Source organism: Carassius gibelio, chromosome A12, assembly GCF_023724105.1.
Source record: "Carassius gibelio isolate Cgi1373 ecotype wild population from Czech Republic chromosome A12, carGib1.2-hapl.c, whole genome shotgun sequence".
In the NCBI taxonomy this organism is placed as follows: Eukaryota; Metazoa; Chordata; class Actinopteri; order Cypriniformes; family Cyprinidae; genus Carassius; species Carassius gibelio.
This window is the reverse complement of record NC_068382.1, coordinates 11,577,895-11,597,435: the sequence shown is the minus strand read 5'-3', so window position 1 is coordinate 11,597,435 and position 19,541 is coordinate 11,577,895. Positions and strand designations below refer to the sequence as shown.

General features: G+C 37.0%; 4 protein-coding genes and 2 long non-coding RNA genes across 16 annotated transcripts in view; 2 read left to right on the top strand and 4 right to left on the bottom strand.

Annotated features, from left to right (window-relative positions):
- Window positions 1-259: 259 nt before the first annotated feature.
- On the bottom strand, window positions 260-5,988 carry LOC128025124 (cholesterol 25-hydroxylase-like protein). Of its 2 annotated transcripts, none has more exons than XM_052611166.1 (2): window positions 5,591-5,988; window positions 260-1,332 (listed from the first exon to the last, which is right to left on the bottom strand). In XM_052611166.1, exons 1-2 carry the CDS (start codon window positions 5,650-5,652, stop codon window positions 633-635), a joined length of 762 nt encoding a protein of 253 aa, XP_052467126.1. In that variant the 5' UTR covers window positions 5,653-5,988; the 3' UTR covers window positions 260-632. The 2 variants fall into 2 exon arrangements, with proteins under 2 accessions (XP_052467126.1, XP_052467127.1); XM_052611167.1 differs by lacking the exon at window positions 5,591-5,988 and adding an exon at window positions 1,752-1,858 and having other exon boundaries at window positions 260-1,297.
- LOC128025123 (cholesterol 25-hydroxylase-like protein) lies at window positions 2,402-4,009 on the bottom strand. The gene is made up of 2 exons (XM_052611165.1): window positions 3,882-4,009; window positions 2,402-3,427 (listed from the first exon to the last, which is right to left on the bottom strand). Exons 1-2 carry the CDS (start codon window positions 3,955-3,957, stop codon window positions 2,763-2,765), a joined length of 741 nt encoding a protein of 246 aa, XP_052467125.1. The 5' UTR covers window positions 3,958-4,009; the 3' UTR covers window positions 2,402-2,762.
- A 2,375-nt stretch (window positions 5,989-8,363) lies between the features above and the next one.
- Window positions 8,364-19,541, top strand: part of LOC128025114 (interferon-induced protein with tetratricopeptide repeats 5) — a 59,889-nt gene continuing 48,711 nt past the window's right edge. For 2 of the 9 annotated variants that reach the window (XM_052611147.1, XM_052611140.1), the window contains exons 1-3: window positions 8,464-8,490; window positions 9,131-9,253; window positions 11,370-12,159. In XM_052611147.1, coding sequence (XP_052467107.1) covers window positions 11,372-12,159 — 788 coding nt within the window. In that variant the 5' untranslated portion in view covers window positions 8,464-8,490; window positions 9,131-9,253; window positions 11,370-11,371. Of the gene's footprint in view, window positions 8,491-9,130; window positions 9,254-11,369; window positions 13,634-19,541 lie in introns of those variants that run through there. The other 7 variants (XM_052611145.1, XM_052611146.1, XM_052611148.1 and 4 more) reach the window with 6 other exon arrangements.
- Window positions 8,464-19,541, top strand: part of LOC128025115 (interferon-induced protein with tetratricopeptide repeats 5-like) — a 59,789-nt gene continuing 48,711 nt past the window's right edge. Inside the window, exons 1-2 of one of the 2 annotated variants that reach the window (XM_052611149.1) lie at window positions 8,464-8,490; window positions 9,131-9,253. The gene's annotated coding sequence lies outside the window, so the exon portion shown is untranslated. Of the gene's footprint in view, window positions 8,491-9,130; window positions 9,254-14,876; window positions 15,448-19,541 lie in introns of those variants that run through there. The other variant, XM_052611151.1, reaches the window with a different exon arrangement.
- Window positions 13,250-19,541, bottom strand: part of LOC128025125 (uncharacterized) — a 57,058-nt gene continuing 50,766 nt past the window's right edge. Inside the window, exon 4 of the long non-coding RNA XR_008186094.1 lies at window positions 13,250-13,374. This is a non-coding gene — a long non-coding RNA (uncharacterized LOC128025125). The remainder of the gene's footprint in view (window positions 13,375-19,541) is intronic.
- Window positions 18,052-19,506, bottom strand: LOC128025130 (uncharacterized). The gene is made up of 3 exons (XR_008186098.1): window positions 19,366-19,506; window positions 19,212-19,277; window positions 18,052-18,533 (listed from the first exon to the last, which is right to left on the bottom strand). It is a non-coding gene; the product is annotated as an uncharacterized LOC128025130 (long non-coding RNA).

The following is a 19,541-nucleotide window of genomic DNA, read 5'->3' as shown; positions in this document are numbered from 1 at the left end:
GTGCAGGATATTTTGACCATTATTTGGCATGGTTCATAATGTATGTGATTCATTAACTTTTACCACTAATAAGACAAATAATATACCCATGTGTAATTTTATTGTTTTATGTTATTAATTATTTGTTGGTTAAATAATTGAATAGATATTAATCCTAACTTCCCCAAATCACTTTATTCAGACATTATTCAGACAGTTACTTTTTTTTGTTGTCACAAATGTATTCTTAATATTCAAAATGAAAACACAAACACAGAAATATAATTTACTTCATAGCTTTTTATTGCCATTAGCTTTGTTAGATTTGTTCTTCATGTTCCAGTGCAAACATTCAGTATCAAAACTGTTTTATAAATAAATGAAAATACATTAGGATAAGGTTAACAGATGTATCTCACATACTCCTTAGACATAGCATAGTCATATCACTGATCATTTTTCTTAGCCAACAGTCACACTTAAATACAGACATTAAATAAATAAATGAGAACATTATTTAAAAACACATGAATTATAAAGCAACTTTTAAAACAAGTTTTAGAGTCAAAGGTATTCATTCATTGAATGGTAATGCTCTTTTTACAAAAAAGACAGATGAAATCAGTTCAGGTAGTCTGTTCCAGTTGCTCAGTTCATTCAGAGTGCAGTGTCCCAAAAAGCTTGTCCCAGTGAGTGAAGTATGGAGCATAGTTGGACTTGAACTTCTGATGGTGGACATCATGGTGTGGAGCTCCTCCATACAGACCAAAAGGCACCAGTCTGTGTGTCGCCCACGGCAGGTCATAGCCACAGTGGTCCTCAACTGACAGCCACATGTTCAGCATATGGAAAAGCATCTCTGTCATAGGATGAACCCCCAGTAACATGGGATTCACTGCAGCGAAGAAACCCAACGACAGAGTCTCCCATGCTCCCGAATACTCAGTGGCCAGAGCGAAGGTGGACGTGTATTTGTGATGCACCTTATGGAAAGTGCGGTAGAGCCAGGGTACTTTGTGATGCAGAAGATGCCATACGAAGTACTGGAAGTCAAAGAGAAGCAGGCAGGCAAAAAGGTCCCAGATGACTCGCAGGAGCCCAGGTGCCGTCACTGTGTAGCTGACAGGTCTCCAGTACCAGTGCAGGACACTCAGTGGGAAGATGTACATGACATGGTTGTAGAGGGAGAGTGCGAGGCAGCTCCAAATCATCCTCCAAGATACAATGGTCTTCTGTTGAAGTTTGTATCTCCTTATCCATGCTACCCTGGAAGATAGGGCATCCAGAACGACAAAGGGCAGGCAGAAGCTGAGGTAGACTGTAATAGAGAAGAAAACTGGGAAATATGGAGACCTAAGCACGGCCTCGTACTGCAGAATGCTGTCCCAGATGTACTGTAGCCCAGACATTTTCGTTTATTTTCAGATCTTGTCTGAATGGTAGGACATGGGTACCGTGGCTTTTTATCAAGAAGAAGTCCCGCCCCCCTTTCCACTACACGCACTGCAATACCCCTAAATGGTTTGCTTCCTGTTGGAACTTCCAGGAAATTTTGAGGTAGTTTGAGAGAGTGGGCTATCTGGTGTCAAGCTGATCAGATAGTCAACTATATAAATGCAATACTTTAGAGACTGAAATGCTTTTTTAGCCTACAAAACTATTATACTATAAACGATAATGGAAAGAGTGTATTGAATCACAGTGCAGAAAGAATATCTAAACAAGCAACACAGAAGAGTAAGTTAAGATTCAGATCCTGTAGACGGACTTACCAATAGGAAATGGTACTGTAGCCTGCCAGTTATTCTTTGTAGATAGCAGGTCAAGTAGTTCTCGCCCAATCCCCATTGCTATTGATATTGCAGATTCTGTTTTTTTAACCTGACAAAATATCTATTAATCCTACAAAATATGTCAGTTAATATTCAGTTTCCATGCATCACTTTGAGAAAATTTTGTAGCAGAATTACAAAATTAACCTGATTGATCTGAGATATCTCATTTTTTATTCATTTTTTTTCCAGTTAATATAAACAATTCAAGGGCCACAGTTGCTAGACCCAAGCCCACAACATATATATTGCTTTATTTGTAAAGCATGATTTAAAAAGATTGCAGTGCAGGTTATTTTGCCATTATTTGGAATGGTTTCATAATGCACATGATGTATGTGATTCATTAACTTTTACCATTAATAATAAGACAAATAATATACCCATGTGTAATTGTATTGTTTGATGTTAGTAATTATTTGTTGGTGAAAAATTGAATTAATATTAATCCTACCTTCCCTAAATCACTTTATTCAGACATTATTCTGAGAATTAATTGTACCATAAATTGTGGCAGTTCCTTTTTTTTTGTCACAAATGTATTCTTTATATTCAAAATGAAAACACAAACACAGAAATATAATTTACTTCATAGCTTTTTATTGCCATTAGCTTTGTTAGATTTGTTCTTCATGTTACAGTGCAAACATTCAGTATCAAAACTGTTTTATAAATAAATGAAAATACATTAGGATAAGGTTAACAGATGTATCTCACATACTCCTTAGACATAGCATAGTCATATCACTGATCATTTTTCTTAGCCAACAGTCACACTTAAATACAGACATTAAATAAATAAATGAGAACATTATTTAAACACACATGAATTATAAAGCAACTTTTAAAACAAGTTTTAGAGTCAAAGGTATTCATTCATTGAATGGTAACGCTCTTTTTACAAAAAAGACAGATGAAATCAGTTCAGGTAGTCTGTTCCAGTTGCTCAGTTCATTCAGAGTGCAGTGTCCCAAAAAGCTTGTCCCAGTGAGTGAAGTATGGAGCATAGTTGGACTTGAACTTCTGATGGTGGACATCATGGTGTGGAGCTCCTCCATACAGACCAAAAGGCACCAGTCTGTGTGTCGCCCACGGCAGGTCATAGCCACAGTGGTCCTCAACTGACAGCCACATGTTCAGCATATGGAAAAGCATCTCTGTCATAGGATGAACCCCCAGTAACATGGGATTCACTGCAGCGAAGAAACCCAACGACAGAGTCTCCCATGCTCCCGAATACTCAGTGGCCAGAGCGAAGGTGGACGTGTATTTGTGATGCACCTTATGGAAAGTGCGGTAGAGCCAGGGTACTTTGTGATGCAGAAGATGCCATACGAAGTACTGGAAGTCAAAGAGAAGCAGGCAGGCAAAAAGGTCCCAGATGACTCGCAGGAGCCCAGGTGCCGTCACTGTGTAGCTGACAGGTCTCCAGTACCAGTGCAGGACACTCAGTGGGAAGATGTACATGACATGGTTGTAGAGGGAGAGTGCGAGGCAGCTCCAAATCATCCTCCAAGATACACTGGTCTTCTGTTGAATTTTGTATCTCCTTATCCATGCTACCCTAGAAGATAGGGCGTCCAGAACGACAAAGGGCAGGCAGAAGCTGAGGTAGACTGTAATAGAGAAGAAAACTGGGAAATATGGAGACCTAAGCACGGCCTCGTACTGCAGAATGCTGTCCCAGATGTACTGTAGCCCAGACATTTTCATTTATTTTCAGATCTTGTCTGAATGGTAGGACATGGGTACCGTGGCTTTTTATCAAGAAGAAGTCCCGCCCCCCTTTCCACTACACGCACTGCAATACCCCTAAATGGTTTGCTTCCTGTTGGAACTTCCAGGAAATTTTGAGGTAGTTTGAGAGAGTGGGCTATCTGGTGTCAAGCTGATCAGATAGTGAACCATATAAATGCAATACTTTAGAGACTGAAATGCTTTATTAGCCTACAAAACTATTATACTATAAACGATAATGGAAAGAGTGTATTGAATCACAGTGCAGAAAGAATATCTAAACAAGCAACACAGAAGAGTAAGTTAAGATTCAGATCCTGTAGACGGACTTACCAATAGGAAATGGTACTGTAGCCTGCCAGTTATTCTTTGTAGAAAGCAGGTCAAGTAGTTCTCGCCCAGTCCCCATTGCTATTGATATTGCAGATTCCGTTTTTTTAACCTGACAAAATATCTATTAATCCTACAAAATATGTCAGTTAATATTCAGTTTCCATGCATCACTTTGAGAAAATTTTGTAGCAGAATTACAAAATTAACCTGATTGATCTGAGATATCTCATTTTTTATTCATTTTTTTTTCCAGTTAATATAAACAATTCAAGGGCCACAGTTGCTAGACCCAAGCCCACAACATATATATTGCTTTATTTGTAAAGCATGATTTAAAAAGATTGCAGTGCAGGTTATTTTGCCATTATTTGGCATGGTTTCATAATGCACATGATGTATGTGATTCATTAACTTTTACCATTAATAAGACAAATAATATACCCATGTGTAATTGTATTGTTTTATGTTAGTAATTATTTGTTGGTGAAAAATTGAATTAATATTAATCCTACCTTCCCTAAATCACTTTATTCAGACATTATTCTGAGAATTAATTGTACCATAAATTGTGGCAGTTCCTTTTTTTTTGTCACAAATGCGTTCTTAATATTCAAAATGAAAACACAAACACAGAAATATAATTTACTTCATAACTTTTTATTGCCATTAGCTTTGTTAGATTTGTTCTTCATGTTCCAGTGCAAACATTCAGTATCAAAACTGTTTTATAAATAAATGAAAATACATTAGGATAAGGTTAACAGATGTATCTCACATACTCCTTAGACATAGCATAGTCAAATCACTGATCATTTTTCTTAGGCAACAGTCACACTTAAATACAGACATTAAATAAATAAATGAGAACATTATTTAAACACACATGAATTATAAAGCAACTTTTAAAACAAGTTTTAGAGTCAAAGGTATTCATTCATTGAATGGTAATGCTCTTTTTTTTAAAAAGACAGATGAAATCAGTTCAGGTAGTCTGTTCCAGTTGCTCAGTTCATTCAGAGTGCAGTGTCCCAAAAAGCTTGTCCCAGTGAGTGAAGTATGGAGCATAGTTGGACTTGAACTTCTGATGGTGGACATCATGGTGTGGAGCTCCTCCATACAGACCAAAAGGCACCAGTCTGTGTGTCGCCCACGGCAGGTCATAGCCACAGTGGTCCTCAACTGACAGCCACATGTTCAGCATATGGAAAAGCATCTCTGTCATAGGATGAACCCCCAGTAACATGGGATTCACTGCAGCGAAGAAACCCAACGACAGAGTCTCCCATGCTCCCGAATACTCAGTGGCCAGAGCGAAGGTGGAAGTGTATTTGTGATGCACCTTATGGAAAGTGCGGTAGAGCCAGGGTACTTTGTGATGCAGAAGATGCCATACGAAGTACTGGAAGTCAAAGAGAAGCAGGCAGGCAAAAAGGTCCCAGATGACTCGCAGGAGCCCAGGTGCCGTCACTGTGTAGCTGACAGGTCTCCAGTACCAGTGCAGGACACTCAGTGGGAAGATGTACATGACATGGTTGTAGAGGGAGAGTGCGAGGCAGCTCCAAATCATCCTCCAAGATACACTGGTCTTCTGTTGAATTTTGTATCTCCTTATCCATGCTAGCCTAGAAGATAGGGCGTCCAGAACGACAAAGGGCAGGCAGAAGCTGAGGTAGACTGTAATAGAGAAGAAAACTGGGAAATATGGAGACCTAAGCACGGCCTCGTACTGCAGAATGCTGTCCCAGATGTACTGGAGCCCAGACATTTTCATTTATTTTCAGATATCGTTCTGAATGGTAGGACATGGGTACCGTGGCTTTTTATTAAGAAGAAGTCCCGCCCCCCTTTCCACTACACGCACTGCAATACCCCTAAATGGTTTGCTTCCTGTTGGAATTTCCAGTGAATTTTGCAGTAGTTTGAGAGAGTGGGCTATCTGGTGTCAAGCTGATCAGATAGTCAACTATATAAATGCAATACTTTAGAGACTGAAATGCTTTTTTTAGCCTACAAAACTATTATAATATAAACGATAATGGAAAGAGTGTATTGAATCACAGTGCAGAAAGAATATCTAAACAAGCAACACAGAAGAAGTTAAGATTCAGATCCTGTAGACGGACTTACCAATAGGAAATGGTACTGTAGCCTGCCAGTTATTCTTTGTAGATAGCCGGTTCAAGTAGTTCTCGCCCAGTCCCCATTGCTATTGATATTCCAGATTCCGTTTTTTAAACTTGACAAAATACCTATTACTCCTACAAAATATGAGTTAATATTCAATATATATAAGTTAATATTCAATTTCCCTGCGTCACTTTTTACTTATGTAAGAATGTCTCGAGTAACAGCAACGAGCCTCACAGTGGACCAGTTTCCCCAGTTTTATCGAGTAAACACCGCCATCTGCTGTTTATAACAGGCAAGGGCTGCTGCGACACTCAAACGAGTTGTCAGGATTTTTTTTGACACACTCAATTTTTGTTCGAGTTGTCACACGTTTTGGTTTGTTTGCTTTACAAATATGTTATGGAAGGATTAAACAGACAAAATAACCAATAGGCCTAACGTTTTTAACTAAAACTACAAACACCACATTAAAAAGCATTTCATAGGAACTCTACAAAATGCGAGAATAATTTTAGATCGAAACTTGCAGGGATTGCATTACAAGGATAATTTTGTTGCGAAATAGCTACATGAAAAATAAAAATTCTTGGAATCTTAGTGGTAATCTATTTTTTATTTCTACAATTATGTTTATTATTAATTATTAATGAATGTATGTATGTGTCGGCTATTTATTTATTTATTTATTTATTTATAAATAAATAAATAGCCTACAATATAATTGGCGATGAAATTCTTTCATCCACTGGTTTAATGACAAACAAAACCCAAAAGTTATTAAGATCAGCAAAGCGAAACTTATCCCTCTGCTTTTTTAGTTTCGTTTTCGTGATATTGTATCTTTCGATACGCACCCTGAACGGAAAGAAAACATCCTGAAATATTAAATGAGGTAGGAGTAAATAGAACCTATTGAAACACACATTTATCAACCAAACCTGTCTAAAACACGCTAATACGATTTGCCATGTAGTAGAAAGTCAATAGGTTATTTGCATGTTCTCCAGTTGGTGTATATCTCTTAGCAGTCATATTTTTTCACCATTACATATCTGTCTATCCAGTGTTTTCTGTCTTTTGTTCTGCAAAATAAATTATTATATATTATATTATTATATATATATATTTGTTTTCCTTAGTCTCTAGCAACAAAGACATAGAAGCTAGGCTCAGGCAGCTGGAGTGTCTTTTTACAGGTGGAATAGAAAAATAAAGAATAAGTGATTTGAACAGCTTACAAGACAAAACAAAACACAAAAGTATCATGCCACATTTTTCAACCTTCTGGCTTTTATCAGTAGGACTGTTATTGCGCTGGACTACCTTCAAAAGGCTGAATTGGCATTAAAGCAAGACAGACTAAAGAAAGCTGAGTTCGTTGTGACGTTCTCCAGCTTTGCATGGGTAAACTATCACTTGCAGAGGCTAAATGATGTGGAAGCTTACTTGAAAAAGGTGAAAAGCATATACAAGGACATGCCAGGTTCATCAAATACTCCTGCAGCAAGAAAAAAAGAAAAGAAAAAAAGCAGAGCAAGCAAAGGAGTTGTTTAGGGCTTTTGAGGCAGATCCAGACAACATGTTGCATTATAGCCGTTAACTAGCTGGCATGTCTGTTTTTTTTTTTTTTTTTTTTTTGAGGATCAAATTACCAAAGTATAATCCTTTAGTTTAAACACACACATGAATAGCCTTTATATGATTATATTCTGTTTGTTTTATTATTATACTGAGAATAGACATAAGATCTTCTTTTCTCACCCGAATTGCACCACAACTTCTAAATCAACATTTGCAGGTGATATTAAGGCAATTATAATACAGCATTTTATGCTGTTCTCCGAACCTGTCAATCAACATTAGCGCACCCCACCCACAGGATAAATACATCGATGCCAAAATTTTGTCAGCATGTGTTCAGAGATTAGAATATAAAGTTCACTAAATATTTTTCAAATATACTGGCTATGACCCAGCACATGTCCCAGATAAATTTACAGCCAGGAGCCACTACTGCTTTAAACAACATTTTTATAGGCTAAGTATGTGTTTGTGTATGTGTGTATAGCCCATTTGTCCCTGTACAGTATAAAAATACAATATAAAATCAATAAACACAAAAAATTATTTTCACTCACACTGTAAGTACTATGTAAGTTTTATATTGTCATCGTCTTTTAGCTAAAAATGACAGCCAAATACAGAAATAAATATGCAAAAGAAGCATGACAGGTCAGACTCCATATGTCAGGCAATGGTTTAGACCAGCCTTTATTTAACTACCAAATATTGCACATAATTTGAGATGGGCTTCAGCTCTCACGCTTTTGCTGTTTCCCTTTCCCTCTTTCTTCAGCCAAGGTTTCAGTTTCCATTCTGAGTTTGACACTCCCATCTCTAGAAGAGGTTAATAAAGCCCGCACCACCGTCCTCCTCAAACAGATCCTAAAACATTTATCAAACAGACGTCCTAGATAAGGTAAGTGTATCCCTAAAATTACAATGTTTTTTTTTTTTTGTTGTTGTTGTTGTTTGTTTTCTGTAGTTGGTCTACAGTAGTTTCAGCAAAGCTATTTATATAGGTTATGTAAATCTGGTAAGTGTCATATTTAATATGAAAAAATACTTCAAAAGGCAAGGAAATGCATTTCCAATTTTGAAATTAAATTTAGAATAAATGTACTTTTTTAAATATATTTTGGCTAGAATAAATACATTTAAATAAAACATATATTAATTAAAATGGCCAAAAATACATAAGAAATATGAGTAACTTAAATTATTGAAAATATAGTTTTTGCATATTTCACATATATATATATGTGTGTGTGTGTGTGTGTGTGTGTAGTCTAAATGCCACTGTATATAAATACAATATATATAATATAAATACAAACAAAAAAATATTTTCATTCATAATGTACAAGTTTTATCATCATTGCCTTTAAGCTAAATATAACAGCCAAAGACAGAGATAAATATGCAAAAGAAGCACGACAACCAGACTCCAGCTGGGAATGGTTTAGACCAGCCTTTATTTAACTACCAAATATTACACATAATTTAAGACAGGCTTAAGTTCTCACTCTTTTGCTGTTTGTCTTTCCCTCTTTCTTCAGCCAAGTTTTCAATTTCCATTCTGAGTTCGACACTCCCATCTCTAGAAAAGGTTAATAAAGCTTGCACCACCTTCCTCCTCAAACAGATCCTGAAACATTTATCAAACAAACGTCCTAGATAAGGTAAGTGTATCCCTACAATTACAATGTTTTTTTTTGCATTTGGTCTACAGTAGTTTTAGCAAAGCTATTTACATAAATTACATAAATCTGATATTATATTTAATATAAAAAATGTACTTCAAGAGGAAAATAAATGTGTTTCCAATTTAAAAAATAATAATTTAGAATAAATGCACATTTTAACATATATATTTATCCAGAATATATATATATATATGACAATCAGACTCCATATGTCAGGCAATGGTTTAGACCAGCCTTTATTTAACTACTAAATATTGCACATAATTTGAGAAGGGCTTCAGCATACAGTATTGTTCAAAATAATAGCAGTACAATGTGACTAACCAGAATAATCAAGGTTTTTCGTATATTTTTTTATTGCTACGTGGCAAACAAGTTACCAGTAGGTTCAGTAGATTCTCAGAAAACAAATGAGACCCAACATTCATGATATGCACGCTCTTAAGGCTGTGCAATTGGGCAATTAGTTGAATTAGTTGAAAGGGGTGTGTTCAAAAAAATAGCAGTGTGGCATTCAATCACTGAGGTCATCAATTTTGTGAAGAAACAGGTGTGAATCAGGTGGCCCCTATTTAAGGATGAAGCCAACACTTGTTGAACATGCATTTGAAAGCTGAGGAAAATGGGTCGTTCAAGACATTGTTCAGAAGAACAGCGTACTTTGATTAAAAAGTTGATTAGAGAGGGGAAAACCTATAAAGAGGTGCAAAAAATGATAGGCTGTTCAGCTAAAATGATCTCCAATGCCTTAAAATGGAGAGCAAAACCAGAGAGACGTGGAAGAAAACGGAAGACAACCATCAAAATGGATAGAAGAATAACCAGAATGGCAAAGGCTCAGCCAATGATCACCTCCAGGATGATCAAAGACAGTCTGGAGTTACCTGTAAGTACTGTGACAGTTAGAAGACGTCTGTGTGAAGCTAATCTATTTTCAAGAATCCCCCGCAAAGTCCCTCTGTTAAAAAAAAAGGCATGTGCAGAAGAGGTTACAATTTGCCAAAGAACACATCAACTGGCCTAAAGAGAAATGGAGGAACATTTTGTGGACTGATGAGAGTAAAATTGTTCTTTTTGGGTCCAAGGGCCACAGGCAGTTTGTGAGACGACCCCCAAACTCTGAATTCAAGCCACAGTACACAGTGAAGACAGTGAAGCATGGAGGTGCAAGCATCATGATATGGGCATGTTTCTCCTACTATGGTGTTGGGCCTATTTATCGCATACCAGGGATCATGGATCAGTTTGCATATGTTAAAATACTTGAAGAGGTCATGTTGCCCTATGCTGAAGAGGACATGCCCTTGAAATGGTTGTTTCAACAAGACAATGACCCAAAACACACTAGTAAACGGGCAAAGTCTTGGTTCCAAACCAACAAAATGAATGTTATGGAGTGGCCAGCCCAATCTCCAGACCTTAATCCAATTGAGAACTTGTGGGGTGATATCAAAAATGCTGTTTCTGAAGCAAAACCAAGAAATGTGAATGAATTGTGGAATGTTGTTAAAGAATCATGGAGTGGAATAACAGCTGAGAGGTGCCACAAGTTGGTTGACTCCATGCCACACAGATGTCAAGCAGTTTTAAAAAACTGTGGTCATACAACTAAATATTAGTTTAGTGATTCACAGGATTGCTAAATCCCAGAAAAAAAAAAAAAATGTTTGTACAAAATAGTTTTGAGTTTGTACAGTCAAAGGTAGACACTGCTATTTTTTTGAACACACCCCTTTCAACTAATTGCCCAATTGCACAGCCTTAAGAGCGTGCATATCATGAATGCTGGGTCTTGTTTGTTTTCTGACAATCTACTGAACCTACTGGTAACTTGTTTGCCACGTAGCAATAAAAAATATACTAAAAACCTTGATTATTCTGGTTAGTCACATTGTACTGCTATTATTTTGAACAATACTGTATATATATATATATATATATGTGTGTGTGTGTGATTAAATGCAGTGGAAAGCTATTGGTATATTGTTATAGACACTGCTATATATAAACATTCTGACAGATGTTTTTGTCTGTGGAATTATCATTATTATTATATAAACAATATTTAATATACATCTTTCTATTTTTACAGGTATGGATCCGGACAGAACTTTGAGAGCAAAACTTCTCCAGTTGGAATGCCACTTCACCTGGGCTCTGAACAGAGATGATATAGATCTAAATGATGTTCTCAATAGACTGCAAGAACAGATTAAGCTGTACTTCGGAAAGAAAGAAGGCCTTGCCAAAACTTACAGTCCTTTGGCCTATGTCCAGTTCCTTCTGGGGTTTCACGAGGAGGCACATAATAATCTCATGACATCCGTGAAGCTACTCATGGAATGCCACCAGGATGAATTTCATAAAACTCTCATTGTCACTTATGGAAACCTTGCCTGGCTAAACTACCACATGAAGAACTACAAAGAATGTGAAAGTTACCTGAAGAAGCTTCAGAAGATAAATGAAACCTTACTCACTGAGTGGTCATCTGTTCCAGAGGTGCTTGGTGAAAAGGGATGGACTTTTCTTAAATTCTCACAAACATATTACAACAGAGCCAAAGAATGTTTCAGGAAGGCTTTAGAAAGTGAACCAGAGGAAGGCGAATGGAATGCTGGTTATGCAATTGCTCTGTATCGCACCGAATTCGAGAATTCCAGTTTGGATAATTCGCCTACAATAAAGCAGCTGAAACGAGCCATTGCCACGAATCCAGAGGATGATGTTCTCAAAGTCCTCTTAAGCATGCGGCTGATTGTTTACAAAAAGTACAAAGAGGCTGAGAGTTTGGTAGAGAAGGCTTTAGAAAGATCTCCAGATCACCCACATGTCATGCGATATGTTGCAAAATTCTTCAGGAGTCAAGGAAGTGTGGACAGGTCAATTCATCTTTTGAAGCGAGCACTGGAAAAATCACCCGATTCGAGTTTCATACATCATCAGTTAGCTCTTTGCTATAAGTTTAAGAAAATCCAACTGTTGCAGGAGCAAAGTCACCATGCCAAAGGGGCAAAAGTTCAACAGATTCGCGATCAATGCATCTATCATTTAGAAAAGGCCACCAGCCTGACAGCCTCCTTCATTTCTGCAATGAGCGATCTAGCGCTGCTGTATGGAGAGAACCGGGATATGTCACGGGCTGAGGAGCTGTTTCAGCTCGCTTTTAAAGCAGCCAGAGAGAAAAACGACAATCTACATGTTGTCAATTTTTGTTATGCTGAATTCCAGCTCTACTGCCACAGATGTGAGTCGTCAGCTATCAAATACTTCATGGAATGTCTAAAGATTAAACAGAATTTACAAGAAGGGAAGAAAAGTGCCAACATTTTAAAGAAGATCGCTGACAAACGAATTCAGAGAAACTCAAGTGATGTGGAGGCTTATGGGATACTAGGGTTCCTTCATAAGGTAAATGGGGAGAAACGTCAAGCCATTGAGTGCTATGAGAAAGCTCTGAGTTATGAAGACAATGATGAGTTCCTCAGTAACCTTAGTGAACTCAGGATGTCCTCACAGTAAAGTCATCACATATTAAATGCTTACACTATCAGATGTACATAATGTAATATGCATTTGATTGTGCTTCATGTACTGACACTTTATGGCTATTTATTCTATTAATGTATAATGACGATTAAGTCAGAATAAATAAAATATACTCTACCTTTATGTTTATGTTTTAAGATTAAAGTAACTAAGGCCTAACATCTAGTTGGCTAAAAATATTTTACAGGATTTCTAAACTGTCATTATCCAAAGGCACTTTACACTAAGAGCTTAAAGTTTAAATAACATTATCATATAAATATAATGCTTGTTTGTTTTTCCGGTTGTTTTTTTTTATTTTATTTATTTTTTCACAGATCAGAACTTATACCACAGGTAATGTTGGTCATAAGAAAGGTAAATAGTTTCCTTTCAGATCCCAAAGATAGTTTAATGTAATGATTGATTGCATTGGAGTGTGGCACGAATTTGTGAAACAAACAAACAAGTGAAATTAAATGTAATTTTATGTTATATGTTCTCTCCACAAAAAAAAAAAAAAAAAGTAATATAAGAATTATAAGGCACTGGTAAAATAAAACATTTACCTTTAACTTAGCATTTAGCCATCTCAATCATTTGACGGCATTTTGTTCCCCACGTGTTTTCCATGACCCAGTTTTCCCTCATGTTTATTATGTTTATTGATCCTAGGTGCATCTCATCCATCTTCTAATGCATTTAAGTCCCAGCTTTAGCGTTTGCTGTTTGTCTGGTATTGAATGAATACGTGGTTCTTTGTGTGTACTCCTGCCTGCCCTGTGTTATACCTTGGTTTTGTATTATTAAAGACCAGTGTTTGAGTTACTCCTTATCTGGGTTCTTTGCTCCTCAAGCAGTGCAATAATTCTGACAGTAACACTATATATTTGATAACATTTGTTTTTATTTGATTACATTTTGAGGTGTGGATCACATTTAATTTTTACACCATGGCTGCATTGTATTAAAAGATTTTCTTTTAATAAAGACATACAGAATTTAAACTCCTGTTCATTTTACTTTTGGCACAATTTCTGCAGGTTTGTAATTAAAAGGCACTGCCATAAGTCAATTGCATTTACCATTGTTCCTTCTAATAATACTTATGTATTTTAGCATCACGATGGCAAGTTTTACAGTTCTTCAAGTATCCAAAATATAAAATAAACTGTCCAGTTTAAATGTAATTGTAACTATAATATGACCATGATTTGATAGCAGATTCTGGTTCACTTAAAGGCATAGTCTAGCCAAAAGTAAATGAACATTCTGTATTTACACTTCTTATTTAACACAGCTTAAGACAAACATATTAATGAAAAACTGACCCAACTGGATCACATGGGATATCAGAAAATAAGACAAAAATAGCTAATTTGATTAGAACTGAGCACAACTGTGATTAGTCCCAAAGGCAGAACAAATACAGGTGCATCTAAAAAAAAAAAAAAGAAAAAAAAAAAAAGTAGAATATCAATGGTAAAAGAAAATCGGCCAAACATATCGGTCCAAAAATGTAACGAGGCTGCCTCAAGCTGGGATTGAGCCCAGGTCTCTGGTGCTCTAAGAGGGTGAATTTACTCACTGAGCTACTCCCAGACTGTTAAACCCAAGAGCGGAAGAGCAAAAGAGCAAAAAAGGCCAAGGGGCTTGAATCTTCAAAAAGTAACAATAATCTTTACTAGAGAAAACAAAGTACAAAATAAACGTAGCAAACCTAGCTACCATTAAACAAAAGACACAAGGGTCCAAAAATACAAGAACAATAAAACTTAACTTAGCAACTGGATACACAGGAAGCATAGGCTCAAGACTGAACACAATAGCAGGGAACAAACAGACTTATAAAGGGTCAAACACATGTGTGAGGAATCAACACTGATGAGCAGAGCACTGTAACAAATATGCAGGTCATCGATTCAGGGGGTTAAATTCAGAAGAAACCCTGTTTGCACCAAGTGCCTGGCCTGGCGCCAGCCTGGCTGGACTTAAATTATTTTACGATACCCATGCGAGCTTCAAAGGAGACCTGAACCCCCCCCCCCCCCCCCATTGACGTTCATTGGATGGTCACGCGAAAAGAGGCGTGAATCATCTCAAGCAATAAAAGTCGACCGAAAAAGGACCGCCTTCTCTTCTTACGCTGACTCCCTTCCCTCCTGCATCAACCCAGGTCGCTCCCGCGAGTCCCTCGGTGTGGCCTTGGGTCGCGCTCATATCGTGCTCTTCTCTTCTTCTCGTTCTTCGTTCTTGGACACGCTGCTGCGACCAACGTCGCTCCCGTGAGGCCCATTTCATTTCGCCGTCCCCCTCAGCACAGGGACTGAGGAAAGGGAAGCCATTTTCATGGCTCCTTTGGAAGCTTTCGTTTTTGTTGTTTGTTTTCTTTTCTTTACTAAGTTTATTCAACTATTCGCCTCTCCACACAAGGAAGACGAATTCTGGAACATTGTTTGTTGAACCTTTCAAATACCGCGCAAAGACAGAACAAAGGACCACGTGACTCCACGGTCACGCCAAGATCCAGCGCAGCTTGCACGCGCGTCACACGGCCTCCGGAACACGCACGCTGTTTTCAAAAGGACCAGCGCACAAAGTGTCACAAAAAGACCACGCTCACGCACGAGTGGGCCATGCAAGTATCACTTTTCTATGGAGATTTAAATGCTGCTTTAAAGTGTTGCTATGATCTGATTGTTGTTGGCTTCCAAAAAGGTTACTGACTGATTTTCATACCTGAGCTCATTCTGTGATCTCTCTCACTTTCTCCATTTTCTCTCTCTCTCGCTCGCTCGCTCTCTTTCTCTCTCTCTCTATCTCTCTCTCTTTTATTTGGATTCCATTATGTCTTGTAAAGAGTTTACTGTCTGTATTGTCGTACGCATATTTACTCTGTGTGATTTGTAGTTTGATGTATTACTAGTTTAATTATTAAAAACCCATACACTGATGATTGGCTTGGACTCCACCCCACTCACATTATGATTTACTGAAAGGCCTGATCTTTAGCTACAAGCTTTAAATTTAGAAACTAAATTTATCATAAGGATAGGATAATGTTTTCATGGCCAGAGAATATTTTTCCTTGAATTATAAGGCGTGATAACTTTATTGAAAATACATAGGTCAACAGTGGTTTGCTGGACAAACCACTGTTTGATTTGCAGTAATTTACAGTAAGAGATATCACAATAATTGATATGAAGAATGGAATATTGACATATTAATGAGTAAGTTAAAGTGCCCTGTAATTAGTTATTGGTATAGACAATTGAGCTATTTTTCATAATCAATAAAATTAAATGTAACTGTCATCTGAGATATATATTAATCATATTCCTGATTAATTATCCAAATTCCCTATATATCATTTGAGTTAATTACTGTGTAAAACTCATTGTTGTTACAGCACTGAACATGGTATGGGGTGATAACGCCCTCTGGAGGAGCGGAGAGACCATAGGGCTAGAGTTCATAGGGCAAGAGCCAACTGCAGTTCTGGAGGGAACATGACACCGTACTCATTGAGAGTGACCCCTGCAGGCCAGGATGAAAACTGCAATGCAGATACGAGCCCATTACAAAAAATCTGCATCATATCTCAGTCATCGGCCGACCTGATTTTTAAATATCAGCATCGGCCAGTGAAAAAAACATTGTTGGTCGACCTCTAATTACAAGAGATATTTTTTATTTTTGCAGTGGAAATGGGTCGAACAGTTTGAGAATGGAACCTGCAACCATGTCGCTGGTAAAGGGTTATAGGAGCATATGTCGACCGCCAGAGAAGGCACTAAATTTGACAGACACAGTTGCTATGAAATTCTCTATGCAGGAAAAACCCTGTCTTAAATTAAATGCATTTAATATTTTAAGTAAAATTGTTTCTTCAAATTCAGATTAAATGTCAGAACCAACAGCCTTGTGCAGTGCTCTGACATATAGCGTGGATGTGCTTCAGGTTATCCTTGAAAGAGTCCCCTCCTCTCTCTCTCCCATTTGTGCACTCTCTGTACTGTCCTCTGTTAAAAAAAAATAATTATATTGTGAAATATATTTTACTGAAAACTGAAAAAAAAAAACACATACAAAATGTTCACTTACAGTTCAATAACAGTGGGAAACAAAGGGCACAAGACTATTCTTAAACAACTGTGGAAGTTGTGGTTTAGTGGTTAGAGAGTTTGACTCCTAACCTTAAGGTTTTGGGTTTGAGTATTGGGAAAGGCACTGAACCCCCAACTGCTCCCTGGGTGCAGCAGCATAAATGTGTGTGTGTGCCCTTTGAATCAAGTATCCCAGAGTGCAGTCTGGACGATGGGGCGGGGTGACACGTTGGGGCGGAGCGACACGTGTCGCCCCGCCCACCTCAGCGGTTATTGGTTTATGATTAAGATGAGCTTATTGGTGTACAGATGAGTGACGATTTTACAGCTTATTGGTATAGAGAATTATGACGCTCTGAGCAGGATTGGAATGCGGAAGTAGACACTCAGATGAATAAACTTTTAATATAAATTAAAAAGTGAATATAAATGTTGTGTTTTTGCATTTATTGTTGCATTTCCACAACATCCCGTATAAATACAAAGAGTTTTGGATTACGACGAACAGAATAGAAATAAATGGTCTACTCCCTCAAAGGCTGTAGACACTACCTCGGCATTACTCTCTGGTTTGAAAATGACACGGCAATATAATGCGAAGTATGGTTATGTAGATAGTCATGGAGTACCTTGATTTATATATTCAAATTACATATATATATATATATATATATGTATGTATGTATGTGTGTGTGTATGTGTGTGCGTCGTGTGTGTAACAAATTGTCACCAGTCTCTGAACGTCACCAATAATATTCTCAACATTCCCTTGGCCCCTACGAAAATTTACCATGGTTCTGCTACAGTAACTATAGTAAAACTATGGTGTTTTTATAATTACAGCTCACAGTAATTAATATGCCAACAAATATTTTACTACAATAAATCCATGGTTACTTTTTGCAAGGAAGGAACTATACAGGTTCTAAAGAACTTGCCCAAAAACACTTGTCACTTTCTGTTATTTGTTTTCTGAACTGCACTACTGAAAACCTCATTAATCCTCACAATCCTGTCACAACTAAATTAAGAATCCATTATGAGCAATGCATAGCAAATGATGTTACCATCAAATATGAGAAACCTTAAAGAATGATAGACTGATGTAAATGACTGAAACCGGTTGTCATGCACGTGTTTGCCATAGCTTTTTTATTAAAACATTATACACTGCAAAGTTTAACTTTAAATTACATCAATTAATACATCAAAACCAGCTGATCTCAGTCCATTCTCTATTTCCCTTCAATGAACTTAACACACAAATGTGTTTCATGCCACAAAAAATAAAAATAAAAAATAAAAAACAGTCCTTGGAACAAAATCCTGTGTAAACAAAAGCCCAGAAGATCACCACGCCGGTCTCTTCCCTGTACCCTGGTGGGTTAAACTTGAAAAGGGCTCTGCACTGCAAGTGTTCCCTGATGCTGTACATCCGTCTGAACTCAATTGGAGAATGAGCATTAAACGGGGAAATCTTACTGTCTAGCCAGGCAAACTGTGCCGCTTTCCAAAAAACTTCGGAGCACATCCCTAAACCATCTGCAAACCAGAGAAAGTGTCAAATATGCAGAGTCACCCGCTGACAAAATAACTTCCATGAGGATTTCCAGGGGAAGCTGTTGAATCAAAAACATACATAGGTTTATTTATACATGTATATAAAAGTTATTAAACATTATATAAACACTGACTACAGACAACCGTGCTTTAAAACTCTCATTAAAAACTCTATAGATTGTTGTCACAACTGCATACTCATTCTTTTATAATAACACTAATAAAATGTTAATATATACAGTACTGTGCAGAAGTATTAGGCATGTTAGTATTTTCACATTGAAAAAAACCTGTTTTAAGCCAATTATTTATATCTTTTGCTATTGTCAGTAGGATATATTAGTTTACATTTCCACACATTCATTTTGCCATTAATTGTAATAATCCAGTGATATATTTGTATATATTTGTATGCATGATCCACATGAAGATTTTTTATATTGAATATGAATATTTCTGTCTTATATGGTGAACAAAATCCACATTAGATCGCAAACAGAAGTTATTTAAAACACTCGCTGCTGTCTGAAAATGAATTAAGCTGAAATGTTTTTAAATGTCTTTGATGCTGATGTTAACTGATAGCTATATATTAAATAATCCACAGTAATGACCAATATAGTACTTGTACATAATACCACATCTGAACAACTATGTAGCTGTAATAACTAAAATACCTCTGCATGTACACACATATGTAATTATTAGTTGTTAATGAATGTATGTGCACAAATAACCTGCTTTGCTGGACTCTGCCTGAAGACATGGTGAATGGTGAAGTTCCTTCCCTCAGTGGTTGAGCTCTAAAAGAACAAATGTCAAGAGGTAGGTATATTGCTAGATATAGTACAGAGTAATGTTTCATGTAGCAACATTCAAACAGCTACATACATTTGCGGAGTAAAGCTGTCCAGGAGAACAGAACACCACCACCTCCTGATCATGTCATCCTGAAAAATAATAATAATAATAATATACACACAAAAATCATGCATGTCTGTTCAAATAACTTGACAAATGTAATGCCATACCTCTGTAAAATCGAACCTATGAACTAAAGCCATGTA